Genomic DNA, 17,542 nt, shown 5'->3' on the forward strand with positions numbered 1-17,542 from the left:
GTTTTGAAAAGTGAGAAGAAACAAATTGCTTTTGGGATTGAATGCTGTTAAGCCTTAGGTAGCCGTGGAGCTGTATTTGAAGTGTGTATAAACAGGGCTGGTCCAACCATTAGGTGAACTAGGCGGTCGCCTAGGGTGCCAAAATTTGGGGGGTACCAAAATTACACGCAGAACAAAATAACCAGAACATCATTCCATATAACAGCCCTGGCCAGCTACAGCTCCACCTTGGTCTAAGACCTTTGTTTTGGCAAGGGGAGAAAGACCTCTGAAAAGATCTGAGGAAAGATCACTAGAATCGCAACTCCTGCCTTTCGGGCGCCAAGGTACACAGTTCACTTAGGGCACCAGTTACCCTTGGACTGGCCCTGTGTATAAAGCCCTTCACTGCATTCAGGTTGTTTCAAGCCTTTGTGGTATGGAAGGACGCTATTAGGCTTCAGAAGGCATGGCTCTGTATTTGTGCATTAGTTATCTCTTTTGGTTTGATTTATGACATGCATGTCAGAATTTATAGCAGTCCCTTGACTTTTTTGCTGTCCAATTAAAGCTCTTGTTTTTCAGTAATACCACATGTAGCAGGGCCAGGTCCCAGGGATTATGGCTATGCCACCTGGTCACCTGACAGTTCCTGCCCCTCAGGTTCTTGGGTCTCCCCTTTCTTCACCTGCCACTCCTTTGATGTTGTTTTGAATGAAAAGAAATGGGACGTTGCCCAAGAGTCCTTGGAGAACACTGACTTAGTCCTTCTAAATCTACCAGGGGTCTTGGTAACAAAATCCCTGCACCCATACCTATGCCTCACCAGTGTTACCATTTCCTTGTTTTGGTGGGCCCTCAGTCCAACTTCATGCCTCTCTGGTCCCCTCTATCCTAGTTGATGTCCAGCCCTGGTTGGGCCTCTCTGGTGCTCTGATTTCGTCTCTCCCTGGCTCTGGTCCGTCCCCTCATGGCTTAGCCTTTCCCCCCATCTCTGGGTCTGCTTCTCAAGTTGCTGGTCTTGCCCTTCTAGGGCCCTGGAGTCTCCCTTCATGGGTTCTGGCCTTACCCCTGTAGGGCTCTAGTCCACCCCTCCAGGGCTGTAGTCTTGCTCTTCTCGGGCTCCCTGGTTCACCCTTATAGGGCTCAGAGTAACCATGTGCCCACCTGACAGCACTGGGACCTCCACCTCCTATGTTGGTTCTAAATCCGGTCCTTCAGTATAAACTATAACAAAACGTTAAACACCTGGGCTGAAATGAAAACCATAAGCACTCTGGCTGCATCGCAAAGTGTAGCTCTTTAGAAATCTTCAGTTCCTTATTTGTAGTCCCCCTATTGGGTGGAACCCATTCAGTCACTCAGCCCCAGTCCTCTTAGTATAGAGTTCAAGACTGAATGAGATTGCCAGAGCTGTTTCCCACCCATCCCTTTGTTTTTAAATTTTTTTGTTTACATGCAAGCAGCTCAAAAACCTATGACTTCGGACTCTGGAAAATTGCATGGCCTTTAAAAACTGTTTCTTCTCCCCCCCCCCCCCGCTTTTTGGTTTGTACTAATTAGCAGCAGAAAAATGTGTTATGTAGTTTGGAAGCTACTGTATGTAGAGGAAACCAAGCATAGGATGCCATCTGAGATCTATTTTTAAATTTTTAACCTGTAAGCATATGCAAAGTAATACAAAATTGTATTATAGTTCATCCTGACCAAGACCAATGTGTATTCTGAAAACTGTTTATTTTAGGAATTCTTTGGTGTTTCCATTAGAGATGGGCAATACGATTTTTATCATCACTTTTTCTGTGTGTGTGTGTGTGTGTGTGTGTGTGTGTGTGTGTGTGAGAGAGAGAGAGAGAGATTTTAAAGAAAGGAGGTTGCATTGCATTTTTGGGGGGATGTACAGACATTCAGGTTGGTTAGAGTTAAAAATGGCCACCCAATCTAAGGTAAATTGGAATGAGGGGGCTAATGGAGGGGCTTGGGGAGATTGGGGAGGATAGCGGAGTCTGAAGGGGTGGTTGAAGGGACTGGTATACTAGCTCTGGGGCTAGTGGGCTCTGCAGAGGATTTGGTGGGGTCTTGGGGGTTTTGGTGGGATTGGGGGACAAGCAGGGTTCCTGGTGGGGGTGGAGTTGGGGGGAGGGTTTCTGGGATTCAGGAGGGTTTGATAGGATCAGTGGGTCTAGCAGGGTCTGCGTGAGGTGGTGTTATGGGATTGAGGGGTGGGTTGGTGAGATCATAGAGGCTCCCCACTTCCACCAAGAACCCCCATGGATTCCCTTCCCCCCAGTGCTGCAAGCAGTTCCCAGGGCTGTTTTTACCAGTGTTCACTGGCCTTGGGAGTCTGATTGAAGTAAGTTGGGGGAGAGACTGGTGGCTCCATGGGGGGCGGACACGGGGGGGGCGGGGTGCTTTCACCCTTCCCTAGGGTTAGTGGTTATTTTTAACCCCCTTACCCCCCACCCCCTCCCCAACTTACTTCCTTGGCTCTCGGTACTGGAGAAGGTCAGTAAAGCTGGCACTGGGAGCAGTTTTTGGAGTGGGGGGTTTAGGGATGGGGGGCAGACACATCTATGAAGGTGGGGGTTTTCCATTTGGGGGTGGGGCAAGAGGCTGGGGGGCTAAAAATAGCCTGGTGTTGGGGAGGGGGTAGGAGAAGCACAGCCCTGAGGCTGGGACCGGTAGTAGCTGGGTTTATCTAGTCCTGGAGCTATGCTGAAAACTGTATAGAAGTACAGATAAATCAGTCTCACCAGATCTAATCTAAATTAGACTATCTCTGAGATTTGGGTGACTCAATCAAAATTAACCCTTTTTTTGACTGATCTAACCTTCCTGAACTTCTGTACAGTTTACACTTAGATCATCCTAATGAGGGATCTAAGCATAAGGTCTGCATTTGGGCAGACTAAATTGAATTGGGTGGCCATTAACATGATCTAACCTCCCTGAACATCTGTGCCATAGCTGTGAAGAGGAAAGAGCAGAGATTCTCCATTTAAAAAAGAGAAAAAGGAAAATGAAAGACTACAAGGCGTAGTATACTACTTGGCTTCTGGAAAAACGATGTAAAAGTGTGGTCAGCTCCTTGGCACTGGAAGTAAGGATTTCTGAACATTCACTCTCTTTAAAACCACAGTTCAATGATGGTTTAAAGATTGGGTGTGGAGCTCCCTCTCCCCATTTTGCCTGGGGTTATTTAGTCCTGGCCCATGGAAATAAGCATGGGCAGAAAGCTGCTGTGGCAAAGCTTCCAGCTCCTGGGCACAGACTAAAAGGGAAAGATTGAACTATGCAATAATGTGCACTGCCTTGTTGGTATTTGTGTGGTGTATAAACCAGAAAATGTTACCTTTTTTTCCCCTCTTTTTGGCTGGCAGTTTCTTAATCTGTTTTCCCTTTTGACGGTTTTGGGTATTTATTTCTCTTTCATCTGTTAGATGTGCTCTTCCAGAGAACATTTGATACCTGGGGGCTGGAGTGTTATTGCAGATTTCAAGTATAATTGGTGGTTTTGTGTACTGTTGCTTTAAACTGGGATTTTTTTCACCCTCCTTTTTACACAGATTCACAGAAGTTTAGGGCTGGAAGGGACCTTGTGAGATCATAGGGTCCAGCCCCCCTGCTCTGTGCAGGAAAGACTGCTGGGGTCAAATAACCTTAGCAATGTGTGCTCCCAGTCTCCTTTTGAAGATCTCCAGGGTAGGTGCCTGCACCACCCCCTCTGGGAGTCTATTCCAGAGTCAGGTAACATGAACTGTAAAGAACTTTTTCCTTATATCCAGTCTGAAACCTTCTAAGAGTTTGACCATTGCTCCTGGTTTTTCCCTGGAGCACTTTGGTGAATAGTTGTTCGCCTAGCCCCTGATGCTCTCCCCTGATATATTTGTAAGCTGCCACCAAATCCTCTCAAAGTCTTCTCTTTTCTAGACTGAGCAGTCCTATATCTGTCAGCTTTTCCTCATATGTCTTGCTCTTCAGGCCTCTAATCATATGAGTGGCTCTTCTCTGGTCTCCCTCAAGCTTCTCCACATCCTTCTTGAAGTGTGGTGCCCAGAACTGGACACAGTACTCCACCTGCGGCCTCACCAATGCCGATTAGATTAGGAGAATAACTTCCTTAGTTTTGCTTGAGATGCGTTGGTTGATGCATGCTAGCATATTGTTTGCTCTGCTAACTGTTGCATCACAAGGTAACAGCTGCTTACTTATTTACAGAAACACAGTTTAAGAATTGGGTATTTCTAGGCTACTACATTTATCAGGGGGTGTGTGTGTGTGTGTGTGTGTGTGTGTGTGTGTGTGTGTGTGTGTGTGTGTGTGTGTGTGATTTCAACTCCCTCCATATTTTTGGAGCTACTGGCATCTGGGGGTGAGATGGAATATCAATCTAGAAGTCTACAAGGGCACATTTAATTTGTCATTAAATAGCTCAATTCTGTAAATGGAAGTTTTAGAAATAGATTTTGTTAGTGTTGTTACAGCATTATGGAGTGCCAACAGATACTTTTGGTCCTAAAATGTCTCTTAACTCCAAGGGTATAATGTAAATGTAATTTAAAAGGCTTCTGATCATCTTAGTAATAGTTGCTTATGAAGCACTCTGCTTTTTAACTTCCATAGCTGCTGGAGATTTGAGTCTTACAGAGGAATAGAGATTAGGAGCTTAGCCTTCAAAGTTTGGATGCTCCATCCTGTTAGTACAAATGTTACATTTCAAACGCATGTTATAAAAGTACAGTAACAATTACTGCTTCATTTTGATTAAATATTCTGGTTTAAGTTTGAGGATACAAATGATGTGGTTGAATTTAATTCCTCTTTGAAGCTGAAACTTTTAGCGTTAAGTGGTGAGAAGAGAATCACCATCTTCCTTCTTTATTGAACCAGTTTTTTGTCCAATTTTCTAGTGAGCAAGACAATGCTTGGTAGAGTTCTTAATGGATGTAAGTCAATGTAAATATGGAACATTACATTTTATGATAAAGTTGATTGGTTATTATCCACCTTTGATTGGTCCAAATCTCAGTGGTCATCTAGCATATTTGGCATATACTGAGCATAACTGTAGTTCATACCATTTCATCTTGGCCACCTATCAAGTTCAGTTTGGTACAGTGTGGGTCCTTGTGCTTTGTAAGAATTTGAACTGCACATCTCCTATATTTTTACTATGCAAGCACTTGATTTTTTTTTAGGATTTTAGCCAAACAATTTGAAAAGAGCCAAGGAAATTGGCATATTTAACACTGTTCATTTGTTACTGTATTATGCTTATATAACAACTCTGATTATCACTGTTTCCTTCACTAAGTTGTAGTGGTCCTTGGTTCATCCCAGTGATTCTGCCATTGGGCTTTGAAAATGGTTAAGCCTTCTTTTTGAAAAATGGTGTGTGTATCTAAAATGCCATATTTAGTTAGTAAAACAAAAGCAGACATATCTTATTCCTTTTAAACTTAGAGAGGCCTTATTTTGAAAATATGGCACAGCTGCCTCCATCCAAACTTCTTGGTGTTAATACTCTTGCACACTTCAAAAATGTACGTAGGATAGAGGGGATTGTATCTTCCATGTCCCTCCCTTCTCCCCCACCCTCTTTCTCCTCTCTCCCTCTTTTCCTCCACCCCCACCCTTTTCTCCCTCATTTTAACTGCCACCAGAGTTTCCAGGCATAGCAGGGAGAATTAAGGCATTTTGGCATAGTCTCATATCTTGGCCTCTGATTCCTCTCCATATGCCTTCAAACTGTGTTAATATTCCAGTATGTTTAATATGTAGTCTTCATAATTTAATGGTAAAATGGGAGAGCAAGGGGGAGTCTGAGCTTAAACATGGAAGAGAAAATAGATTTAGATTTTTAATGAAAAATGAAGTTTGGGAATAATAAGTGCATAAGCTGAATCTCTAAATTTTAGTTTCTGAAACGTATAATAATCAGGTCCAAAGTGCAGGCTTTGCATCACTCAGTGGGATGGGGCAGGGGGAGATGTGCAGATGACTTTTGTGAAAAGATGGGAGAGTAAATGTATTAAATAGAGGTGCACCAATACATTGGTCCAATATTGAATTGGCACCAATATAAAAAAAAAAAATAGACTATATTGGAAATCGGCTTTTTTTGCTTGATTTGGTTGATAATTTGGTCGATAAATGCCCATGCATGCGAGCAGCCGCAGTTTAGCATGTAGGTGGTGAGGAGCACAAGTCAGCAGCTGCATCCAGCTGGTAAGTCTGTTGTGGTAGAAGGGGAGGGGTGAGGGAATGGGTGTGAGGGGGCACAGATCAAGGCCCTCATGGTAAGGGAGAGAGTGGGGCGGGGCTGGGGCATGCACTGCCCAGCCGGGGTGGGGCAGAGTACAGGATGTAGTTGCAGATCATTTGGGGGTGGGGTGCTCCCGCTGCTGCTGCATGTACCCCAGGAGGGCACAGGGTGGGGCATATGCCCCTGGATCTGCACGGGTTGAGGCTGGCTGCCACTCTAGGCTGGGGCAAGCAGGTAAGCTGGGCTAGACTGCCCTCTGGGTGGGGTGGGTGGTGGTGCTGGGAGGGGGCATTGAGGGGGCTACGGTGAATTCTGGGGTGGCTGCAGCCCCTCCATAGCCCCCTCCCAGTGCTGCTGCTGCCTGTCCCAAGCACAGCCTGGCCCAGCCCCCTCACTGGGAAGAGCCCAGCACTGTCCTGACCCCAGCCTGCAGCGGCAGCCAGCCCCACCCCATGCAGATCCAGGGACACCCACCCCCATGGCCTCCTGGGGTGCATGCAGTGGTGGGAGCCACCTCCTTCCCCTTCCTGCACCCCCTGGATGAGCCGCAGCCCTATCCCATGCCCTGCTCTAGCTAGGCAGTATCTGCCTCTGCCCCAGCCTCAGCCCCACTCTCTCCCTCACTACGGGGGCCTCAACCTGCTCCCCCACCTCCCATGCCCCTGTCCTTCCCCCTCCACCATAACAGACTTACCAGACAGACACTGCTATTCAAGGTGATAGGCTGAGTATTGGAAATTGGATTGGTATCGGCAGATATGCCTCCTTAAAAATCAGCTGTCAGTATCTGCCTGAAAAATCTCTTTTGGTGCACCCCTACTATCTGATTACTAGTTGGAAGAGCTGTACTTTAATTACTTGTGTGTCTTAGCACTGTGCAATCCACCACCAGATTTTAGGTGTACAACATAGATCTGTGTATACCTCCCTGTATTATTTATAAATTGCAAAGAGACTGGAAGTGCAATCGCAGATTTAATACTTAACTATAGAACTGAAAATCTGACCATAGTATATACTTTGTTCTGTGCCATATCACTGTCATTTGTGGCAGGGATTTTACATGCAATGGGCACATCCACATGAGCACTCACAGGCATTTCCCCAGGAACAAGTAGCAGTGGCACATTTGTGCCACTGCTAGTTATCCCCAGGGAAGGCTCCTGCACATGCACTCTGGAGTGTGGCAAGTTGCCTTGGGTGGGGTAGGGGTTGCCTTACCTGGGGTCCTGGTAGCCTCCTGGGGCTCCAGCTGTGGCAATCCAGGTATGTGGAGCCTGGCTGGCAGCCAGAGTGTGGCTCTGGCTGGCCAGGCCCCAGTTTTGGGCGGTGCATGCTGCCGGTACCTGCGCCACCCTGAGCTTTTTCAGCACACCTTTTTTTTTTAAATACCAGGATTTCCTGGTATCTAAATTTGGCTCTGAACTGTAAATATGCAGTGCGGAGAACAAAATCACATGTGTGGGTGCATTTTGTGGCGCCTCAAAAGCCTTGTGGCTGAAAGCTTGTAAAGAATATGTTTTCCAACTGTTTAGTTGGCCTAGTGAAAGATATCACATGTATCCAAAGAACATTATCTGTCCAAGTGAGCTACAGTAAGAAGTTTAGATATAAGCAGATTATAAGGACACTGGAGATGCTCCCACTGGATATCAGGGTACTAGTGATGTATTACTGTGTTTATGGAGGTATTGGTTAAAGCTTCAGAATTATCAGCTAAACTACTTGACACTAGGACACTGCAGCAGTGACTTTGAGGATATCTTGAACAAACTGTGCTCTGTTCAAGAATGCCTGTTGTGATTTGTTGGCTGCCAAAAATGTCCTATTTTTTCCTGTGTTACATATACAAATAATGAAAATCCAAATGATTCAGATAACAAAAATGAATGTGTGACTTTTCTCCTCAACAATTGCATAATTTCCAGTAGGGAGAAGTAGTTAGCTGTGTTAGTCTGAAGCCAGCCAGAAGGCAGAGCAGAGTGGGTTCTCAGAGACTAATTCATTCAGAAATGCATAAGCTATAACCATGGGCGACTGGTGCTGCCTTAGTCGTGACCAGTCCCACCGACTGGAGGGGGCGGGGTCCGCCATAGGTGATCCTGCAGCCCAGGGAGGGGGGGGTGTCCCCCAGTCAATCCTGCAATGGCTGATCGCTGCGCTCGCTGCAGCTGCTTCTGGAAGTGGCTGCTGCCACTTCTGGGAGCAAGTGCTAGATGATTGCTGCAGCTCCCAGAAGCAGCTGCAGCCACTCCCAAAAGTGGCTGCAGTGAGCGCAGCGATTGGCCAGCGCTAGCGGGGGGGGGGGGGGGGGCACCGGCATTCCCACCTGCTCCACCTGCCCATCTCTTAAGCAGCGAGCGCAACCGTCAGGGGGTGCACATGCACCCCCCTGCACCCCGTACTTGTCGCCATTGGCTATAACTATAACAAGATATGAGAATAGGAGACCCTACTAGAGGTGCACTGATACAGTGGTCTGATACCAGTTTGGTACCGATATAAAGAAAACTGGCTGTATTGGATATTGGGTCAACGGGGCTGAAAATTTGGCCAATAAATTCCTGTGCTGTGCGCAGCCACAGCACAGCATTCGGGCAGCAAGAAGCAGAGCTGGCAACTTGGAGAGCTGCCTCCAGATGGTAAGTCTGCTGTGGTGGAAGGGGAGGGGAGAGAGAAGGGGTGTTGGGGGACAGATCCACGCTTCGCATGGTGAGTTAGGGGGCAGGGGCAGGTGCTGCCCAGGTGGAACGGGGTGGGGGCTGGAGCCATGGCTTCAGGGGGACTCTCACCGCTGCTTGCACCCTGGGAGGGCATGGGGCAGGGGGTGCCCCCTGGATCTGTGTGGGGTGGGGCAGGCTGCAGCTGGAGCTGCGCAGGTCTCTTCTCGGAGGGAGCTGGGCTCAGAGTGGGTGCTGGAGGCTCTGGGAGGATGTTGATCTGCCCCGCCAGGCCCTTTCCTTCCCCCCACCTTCCACCACACAGACTTACCAGCTGGAGGCAGCTGTATCAGAAATCGGATTGGTATCAACCGATATGCCTCCCTAAATATCTGCTATTGGTATCAGCCCCAAAAACCTCTATCGGTACACCCCTAGACCCTACTCTTGTCCAACCTTAAGAGGCATTAGGAAACATATAATAGCTTATTGATCTTTTGGACTTTGTAGTCCATGATGCCTCTAGACAAGTTTTTCTATTTCCAATAAAACTGGCTGCAGTGAGTCTCTTATAATTTTCCAGAATGCAGTATCTATGGATCATACCTGAAGTCTGTCAGCAAAGTGAAGAGAAAAGGAAGGAAGGAAAGAATAGTTGCGAATTTCAGATTCAAGTTTATTTTGGCTTCTGCTACTTCCCTGTAGCTCATGAAATGTGCTAGTACATCCTGTTTTCTCATGTGACAGTATATTTTAGATTTGTGTCAGGAATTGAATAAAATATATTTTAAAAGTAGGTGTATAGTATTGCATGTTTTAAAATATGTAGTTTTGTCAGTTTTGCTACAAATTTGGTTTGAAGAGATAAGCTTTCAAATCCTTGGTTGTGATTAGTAAGACTGGATATGTTTAAATTAGAGGAGATATGCTTACCATTGTGCTAGTGCATGTATTTCATATATCCTGTCTTTATTTATGCAAGCTTCTGTTCTGTCATCTATTTAGCTCTTCTGTGTCTGCCCTTCTTTTCAGAGACTGGGGGAAGGGTAGAGTGATACTCGAAAGCTTATCTATATCTTTCCCAACTGTACAATTGGATCAATAAGATAATTGCCCTTAGAAATCCTTGCCTCAAGCCATAAAAAGCCACTGTGATATGCGTGTTAGCACAAAGGGAACTGTACCTGCAAGTTCCTGGCCTGATATTGGTTCATGCCCTTGTTAAAAAACCAATATGTTTTCTTTGTACTCTGAGAACAGCATTTGCTGCTTTGTCTGAAAAGGCAATTTACATTTGTGTTGCTAGAATTTTTTATGTAGTTATGTAACTCTTTATTATTTGTTAGGTATAGAGACTTAACTTCCTAAATTAATGCTATAGTGGTTTTCATTCTTAAGTCTTGGCTCTTTTTTGGTAAGATCCATTAGGACTTGGATTAATGTTTTATTACTTGAGGAGTATGTATACATTTGTGCTTTTTCTCTAACTGGCAAAATACTTTGTCCTGCTTTCCTTTCATTAGTCAAATAAATCTGTGTGGAGTTGGTGCAGGTTGGTCCTTGCCTAAAATAAGTGTTTTGAAAAAAATGACTAATTTAGTTTTATCAGTTATTTTGTAGCAGTTAGCAGATGGTTCCATGACACATTTGTCTTATCTATCAGTTAAAGTTACAAACATTCCAAGATCAGTATAAACAGGTCATAGAGTAAACCTAAACTACATTTTTATTGTAAAACCAATAATGTGTTTCTCCCCTATTCTTTTCTTTAGGTTCCTGATTGTTACAGACTATTTGCTGAAATGCCCAGAGTTGGTAAGAGCCATGTATGCCGAACTGAGCAATCAAGAAAGGTAACCCCAAAAACCAATGTGGCTTTTAGTATTTAGCATTCCATATAGAGTATCCTGTTCACATGATTGAAAAACTGTGTGGTTTCGTAGTTGGCACAAAATCTCTAAATACATGTTTCTGTGTCAGTAATGGTTTTAAATTGGTTGGTTAACATTACAGTTTAGCCACAACTGGCAGTGATTTATGTAGGGTTGCAGAATCCAGCTTGGCGCCATTACTCGGTAAAGAAATACTTAATTTTTTTTTAAAGGCAGGATTTAATGCTTGTGCCTTGATTTCATAAGAGCACCGCACCCTACTGCATTTTACAGCTGCATTTGAAATATGTTCAGCTGTTCATATCACCAGTGTGATTACTAGCAATTAAAAGGAAGTTTAAATGTAACAGATCAACTGTAGTTGCAGATATGCTTCATAGTATTCAGCTGAAGCTGAAAATATATACTTTCATTTGCCCATGATTACTTTTCAAAATATTTTCCTCCTGTGTTAGAAAGCTTTAGCCTAGAAGGGGAAGACAACAAATATGAGCATTTATGACATTTGTTTAATTATAGTAGAAAGTGTAAGATCTGTTTAAGGTTAGAATTGTTAGGTCTCAAGTATCTCTCAACATAAACACTTTTAGGGAGGAGGGATTGGGTTTCTCTTGTTCCTTTACATTTTTTTTCATAATCAAAAAGACCACTTATTTTCGTGTCTCTGCACCAGCATCTCTCAACCTGTGGGCCATGACCCAAAAGTGGGTTGCAAGAACATATCAAAGGGTTGTGAACAAATTTGGGGCTGGCACGAGCGGGAGGAGGTTGGCAGGGGGTACCATGTGCATGTGTGCACATAGCATCCAGGCAGCAGTGGAGACCAGCTTCCTGGAGGTAAGTTTTTTTTTGGGGGGGGGGTTAGGGGAGGAGCATAGGCAATGCATTGGGGGAAACATGCACCCTTGACTTCTGCGCCTACACCAGGCACAGGGCTGCAGCCTAGCTGGACTGTGGCTGTAGCAGGCAGGACCCAGCATGGGAGGGGGAGAACAAGGTGGCAAGACTGGTTGCTTCCACTATTGCTGGGACCCTAACACTAGCCATGCCACCAGCAGTGGAAAGAGTGATGGGAGGTGGGGCGCGCTGCCCTCATCTCCCCCTGTGATCAGCTGCTCGCATACTGGGCCTAGCTGTACCCCACCACCATGGCCCAGCCACTGCTGCCACTTCCTTCAGGGCGTGATTCTTCCCCAGAAGGGAGCGGGGGTGAGGAGCAGCACAGCCAGCCTGAGGGGAGTGGAGGCTCAGGCTGCAGCCCCATGCCTGCTGTGGGTGCAGAAATTTGGGGGGGGAATGTGAATATCCACCCCCTGCCCCACACTGGGGAGCTGGGACCTGGGGGTGGGGGCAGCAGGTTGGGAGTGAGGGGCATAGGTAGGGCAGGGTGGGGTGCAGGTTGGGAGTAAGGAGGGTCTTGAGTTTAAAAAAGTTGAGAACCATTGCTGAACACCACATTTGACCATTTTGTTACACATGCTTGTGCTCGTTGGTTGTACTTAGAGATGTTTTATTGTATATGTACCTTCAAGCAGCAGGCATTGCAGCAGGTGTTGCATAGTCCAAGCCTCTGTGCTGCAATATAGCCCCACTTCATTAGTTCCTTTGAGTATCCAACTCTGGTATGAGACATTGCCACCTTTGCCATAGTTCATCAGCCCTTGGTGGCAAAGATTCGATCACTGGAATGACCATTTTTCAGTCAGGTATTTTCTTCAGCCTCTTGTTCTACATCTGTAGTCATGTCGCCTTGGGTGTGGCATCAAGATGTGTGCTGGTGATGGTCATACAGCAGGTTTACCAATGGGAAAGATGTCACACCTTTCCATTGATTAGGGTGGTCACTCATTTCTTATAGGTTTTGTAGGTGGAAGATGCTGTAATAAAAGTAGGCACTTATCTGTCCCTTGTTGTCACTAAAGCCAAGATACTACTGGGAAGATGTCTTTAAATACCGGACACAAAAATTGTAGGCAAAGTGGGAAAATGTGGTAGGCTTGAATTCTAGGGGGAAAAGAGTCAGAAGGGAAGGGGAAGGCAGGAGGCTTGGGGAGCATGGAGGGACACTGAGAGGGTCAGGATGCTTGGCAGAAGAGGGGATGACAGGTTGGGGAAGACTAGCAGCTTCTCTCTTATCCCTCTTCCGTAAAGGTGGAGATTCCCATCCAAGCAGCTCCTGGGGCAGAAAGAGTGACTACTTTTCAGTTACCTACTTCGAAGGCATGTTGGAGGGTGGAAGGTATTGCTAATGACTTTTGATCTCAAGTCTCACTTTCAGTTGTGGAAATATTTGCTTGTTTATTGACATCTTGAAAAAAATGTCAGGCTGCGTCACATGTATTATGTGACCTATCATGGTGAGGTGCTATACAACTACAGTTTCTGGGCTTTTAGTTTAAGCACGTGCAAATTTGCCTAGGGCACAAGTGTTTGCAGTGCTCTCACAGAACCTGTAGAGCAGTGATTCTCAACCTTTTTTAGATTCAAGGCACCCCTTGAAAAATGTCAGCTCTGATTTTTGACCACAGAAAAATAATAAAGTAATTTTCCTGTTGCAAAATACTCAGAAAGACCACAGCAGGTGAGAAATGTTTTTAACACTGGATTCCTATGGTCTTGAGGATTATGTTTCTGTATGGAATGGTGCTAACACTGGGTGGTGCAGCTCCCCTGAAAGGGAATCACTTCTGTAGAGAATTGCAAGACTTCTGCAAATCAGCAAGTAACCCAACTGACTTTCTTCTGTGGGTTTTTTAAAGATCAATCAGAATTCACCTTGTTTGTATATTTCAACAACAGTGTATAGGTTTTAATTTGATAGTAAGTAATGGATTAAAAAAAACACACCAATCTATTTTCTAGGTGAAGTCTTTTAATACTAAGGCTTTGTAGTGTAAATCTACTGTTTTTAATCTGATGTGTCTTATTCTGATATTTTAATTTGTTCGTCATATTTAAGGACACATTCTCTGAGGTACGTGACTAAAGAGAAAACAAGTCCAGTGCAGGTAAAACTGTTCTGCCCACCGTTAGCTGGACAGAAAGGAGTGTAAACTAGGGCAGAGGGAAATAATTCTCTCACAATGAGACAAGTCAGGGTAACCTCACCACAAGGGTTCCACCTTGGATATCTGTTAAAGCTGACTGAGTCATATGGGTGAGGACAGAACGGATGCAGTATTGAGGTGTCTGGGGAAGGCAGTTTGAGCTTACAAATAGATGTGAACTCTTCCAGCCATAGTATGGTGTATCATACACATTAAATACTCTTTAAATCTATTTACAGAAAAGAAATGAACTATGCTGAGAGAGTTTGCTGGTACATAAATTAGTGGTAGCTCTTAAAAACTTGGCAATTGCCATAGATAACTTAAGTATATTCAGTTGGATAACCGCAGTATTTGCACTATTCACAGTATTTCCTGTAATCTGGACCCACTGTATTTGTGATATTGCGGCCATGGCACTTGCCAAAAAGTAGCCCTTCTTCCTACAGAAATGAACACCGGCATCTAAAGTACTCATTAAACAGCCAATGCATTTCTGGCCTTTATAATTATGAATTAGAAAACATGCACGTATGAATGGAATGTTACTAAGGGGTGGGGTGAGGGAGGATTGCTGTGTGCCCAAGTCTGCAGATAGCCTGAAACAATAATTCTGAGAATTGTGATCTGTTGGTTTATCCTTAATGGTGTCCTGGCTCTGAAGTATAATTACTGCACCTCATGAGTTCAACGTAGACCATTTCTTTGCTAATAATTGTCGTAGAAGTATCCAGCGATGGGTATGTGCTTTAAGACTTTTAAGAGCTTATTGAATGCCATGGTAATTTTGCCAAATTAATTCCAGACCCTTTTCCCACCCATCCTGAAAAATATTTGATGAATTTTTTGAAACCTGTGTTTCTGTAAAGCTTAGAATACATATGAAACTAGTTACTTCCCTAGTAAACTAACTATGTACTGTAATTTTTTAAAATTGGATAGTAAGCAAATATGCTTTGACTATGAACAGGTGTGCATTTCTAACATTAGGAATGTCTGTTGGCACCTACTATCTGTGCTCATTTACTGGACAAATGTGGTGGCTGCTTATAGTCATAGAGTGCTAAGAGGAGAAAAACATACACATTTGAGGAGAACTGGGAAAAAAGGTAGACCTGCCTCCACAGGAGACACTAGACTTACCAGAGAGGCAAGAAAGTTTATGGAAAATGTGCATAAGGGACTCAGTGTAGATGTGGATATACCCTTTTTTAAGAACTACTCTCTGCCCCCTGCCCAGTTTACCTTTGCTAGTAATCCTGCCTCACCAGGTCTATGACAAATGATGTAGGTAATTAACTGCGTTAGTATAATTTATTAAGATAGCTGGTATATCTTCCAATACTTCAATTCAGGAACATTTCCTTTTTAAAAGTTACATTAACAGTCAACACAACACTTTGGGTTTTTAAGAAATAATTGGGTGAAGTTCTATGGTCTGTATGACGCAGGAGGCCATCCATACTAGAAAATCATCCTAATTTGTTCCGGAACATAAAATTGTATACATGTGTTTTCTCCTTGGCTCTGTGCACACTTAAAAAGTTTTAGGCTCAGTAACATCCCTGGTCTAAAACCTATTCGCCTAGATGATAGTGTACAAATGCACATTGATTAGTACTTTTTTCCAGACATAAAATGGTGACCATTCTGTTTCCACAGAAAAAACATCTGTCTTCCCTTGTGACTACTCAGTTGGCACATTTTATGTGCAGAGTAGTTCAAATGCAAATTTATTTTTTTAAATGTCAGTCGTGCTATCTGAATTGCAAATAATTTGGTCAAAGAAAACCCCTGAGCCTGCTCTTGTGTGTGCTCAATAAAAAGAACTCTTTCTGAGCGAGAGAATTACGGTAGAACCTGGCTAATCCATCTACTCTTCTCAGCAGAGACATGCAGTGAGGTGTACAAAATGTTATGTCCCTCTTTTCCCTTTGAAATATTATATGGAAAGTTTGCTATTTCATTGTGAATTGATATCTGAAATAAAGTGAAACTAAAGTTGTCAAAATTAGTGATCAAAGTAAATTTTATTTCTTATTTGGCTATTTTCTGTCTAATTCAGAAAATTGCATAGACTTCAGTGTATGATAGTAATTTAATGTAAACTGGAGAGTTACTAAGTCTGTCTATTGGCAATTGTACTGCAGGTACATAGGTGCACAGCTGTTTTTACCCACTCTATTTTTACTTCATCACTGCTCAATTTTTTAAATACACTTTTACAAATTGCTATCTTCCTGATAAAAAAGTTATGTACAAGAGGGTTCAGAGGAGGGCCACGCGTTTGGTGAGAAGGCAGCAGGACAGGCCCTATGCGGAGAGACTGAAGGACCTAAACCTATTCAGCCTCAGCAAGAGGAGGCTGAGGGGAAACCTAGTGGCTGCCTACAAGCTCATCAGAGGCTATCAACAGCAAACAGGTAGAGCCCTTTTCTCCCCAGCACCACCTGGGGTGACGAGGAACAATGGTAATAAGCTGATGGAGAATAGGTTTAGGTTAGAGATCAGAAGGCAATATTTTACAGTTAGGGTGGGCAAAATCTGGAACCAGCTTCCCAGGGAAGTGGTCCTTGCCCCTACCTTGGGCAAATTCAAGAGGAGGTTGAATGATCACATGTCTGGGGTCTTGTGAACCCAGCATTCATTCCTGCCTGTGGCAGGGGGTCAGGCTAGATGATCTGTTCAGGTCCCTCCTGACCCTAGCTACTATGAAACTATGAATGCATTGAAAGACTCACTTCTATAGAGATGCCACCAGGTTGAATGGACTGTATGTATTTTGTTGAATTAGAAAAGGTTTTTTTTGGGGGGGGGCAATTTTAAATATAGGATGTGTTAATTCCAGCAGCATTGTGTTGGAGGACAAGAATTGGGAAGTAAAACAGAGTAAAAATGTGAGATTGATTAGACCGCTCTGGCTTCGTTTGTCTGAAGTTAGGCATCATTAGGTAAAAATTAACCAGCATCTGTAGTGAAGATCAGTTTGTTTATAAAACTCTTACATTTTAAAAAGCAGATATGTTAGTATCAGTTTATATTTTAATACCATTAACAGCTTTGTCCATTTAACCTATTATTAACTGTAGTTGGTTTCGTTTTGTAAACTTACCTAAAACTTACCTAAAAAGTTTCTTTAATTTCAGGATTACTTTATTAGAATTGATAATGGCCAAAATAAGTGAGAAGAACCAAGTTACCAGTGAAGAATTGACTGGGATCTTGAAGCAAGCTGACTTTCTTGCAAACTGTTTCCAAGAAAAATGTCAAACTGTGCTTAGATTAACTTCTGCTTCCAAGAATGAAGATGAGGTAGGACATTGAAATACCAAAATGTTAGATGCTTGCAGCTTCTGATTCTATTTTTATGGATGCATAAAATCATAAATATCAGATACTCCTAAATATCCTTTGGTTAGTAAAACAGCTTAAGGGATTTACAGGAGTCTCTTAAGAACCTGAAGAGCATCAATAGCTTCCTTTTGCTGCTGTAGTGAGAGAGAGCCTTTCTACTTAAGGCTAAGCAAGAATTCAGTGCTTTCAGAGAACAGATTCCTCACTAAGCCTTAAAAGATTTTTTTTCAGGGTTGTTGTGGTGTTGTGTTCAGTTTGTCAGGTGTTTTGACATTTTTATTTTTTGGAGACCGCTCTTTTAAATTAAAAAATATATTTTGGTCAGGTAATTCAACTTCTTTATGG

At 43.7% G+C, this 17,542-nt stretch overlaps 1 protein-coding gene across 2 annotated transcripts in view; it reads left to right on the forward strand.

Moving 5' to 3' along the window:
* ATXN10 (ataxin 10) overlaps positions 1-17,542 on the forward strand; it is a 240,740-nt gene that overhangs the window by 96,968 nt on the left and 126,230 nt on the right. For both annotated transcript variants that reach the window (XM_006267426.4, XM_019482264.2), the window contains exons 6-7: positions 10,677-10,757; positions 16,990-17,155. In XM_006267426.4, coding sequence (XP_006267488.1) covers positions 10,677-10,757; positions 16,990-17,155 — 247 coding nt within the window. The remainder of the gene's footprint in view (positions 1-10,676; positions 10,758-16,989; positions 17,156-17,542) is intronic.

This window comes from Alligator mississippiensis, chromosome 4 (genome assembly GCF_030867095.1).
Source record: "Alligator mississippiensis isolate rAllMis1 chromosome 4, rAllMis1, whole genome shotgun sequence".
Classification (NCBI taxonomy): Eukaryota; Metazoa; Chordata; order Crocodylia; family Alligatoridae; genus Alligator; species Alligator mississippiensis.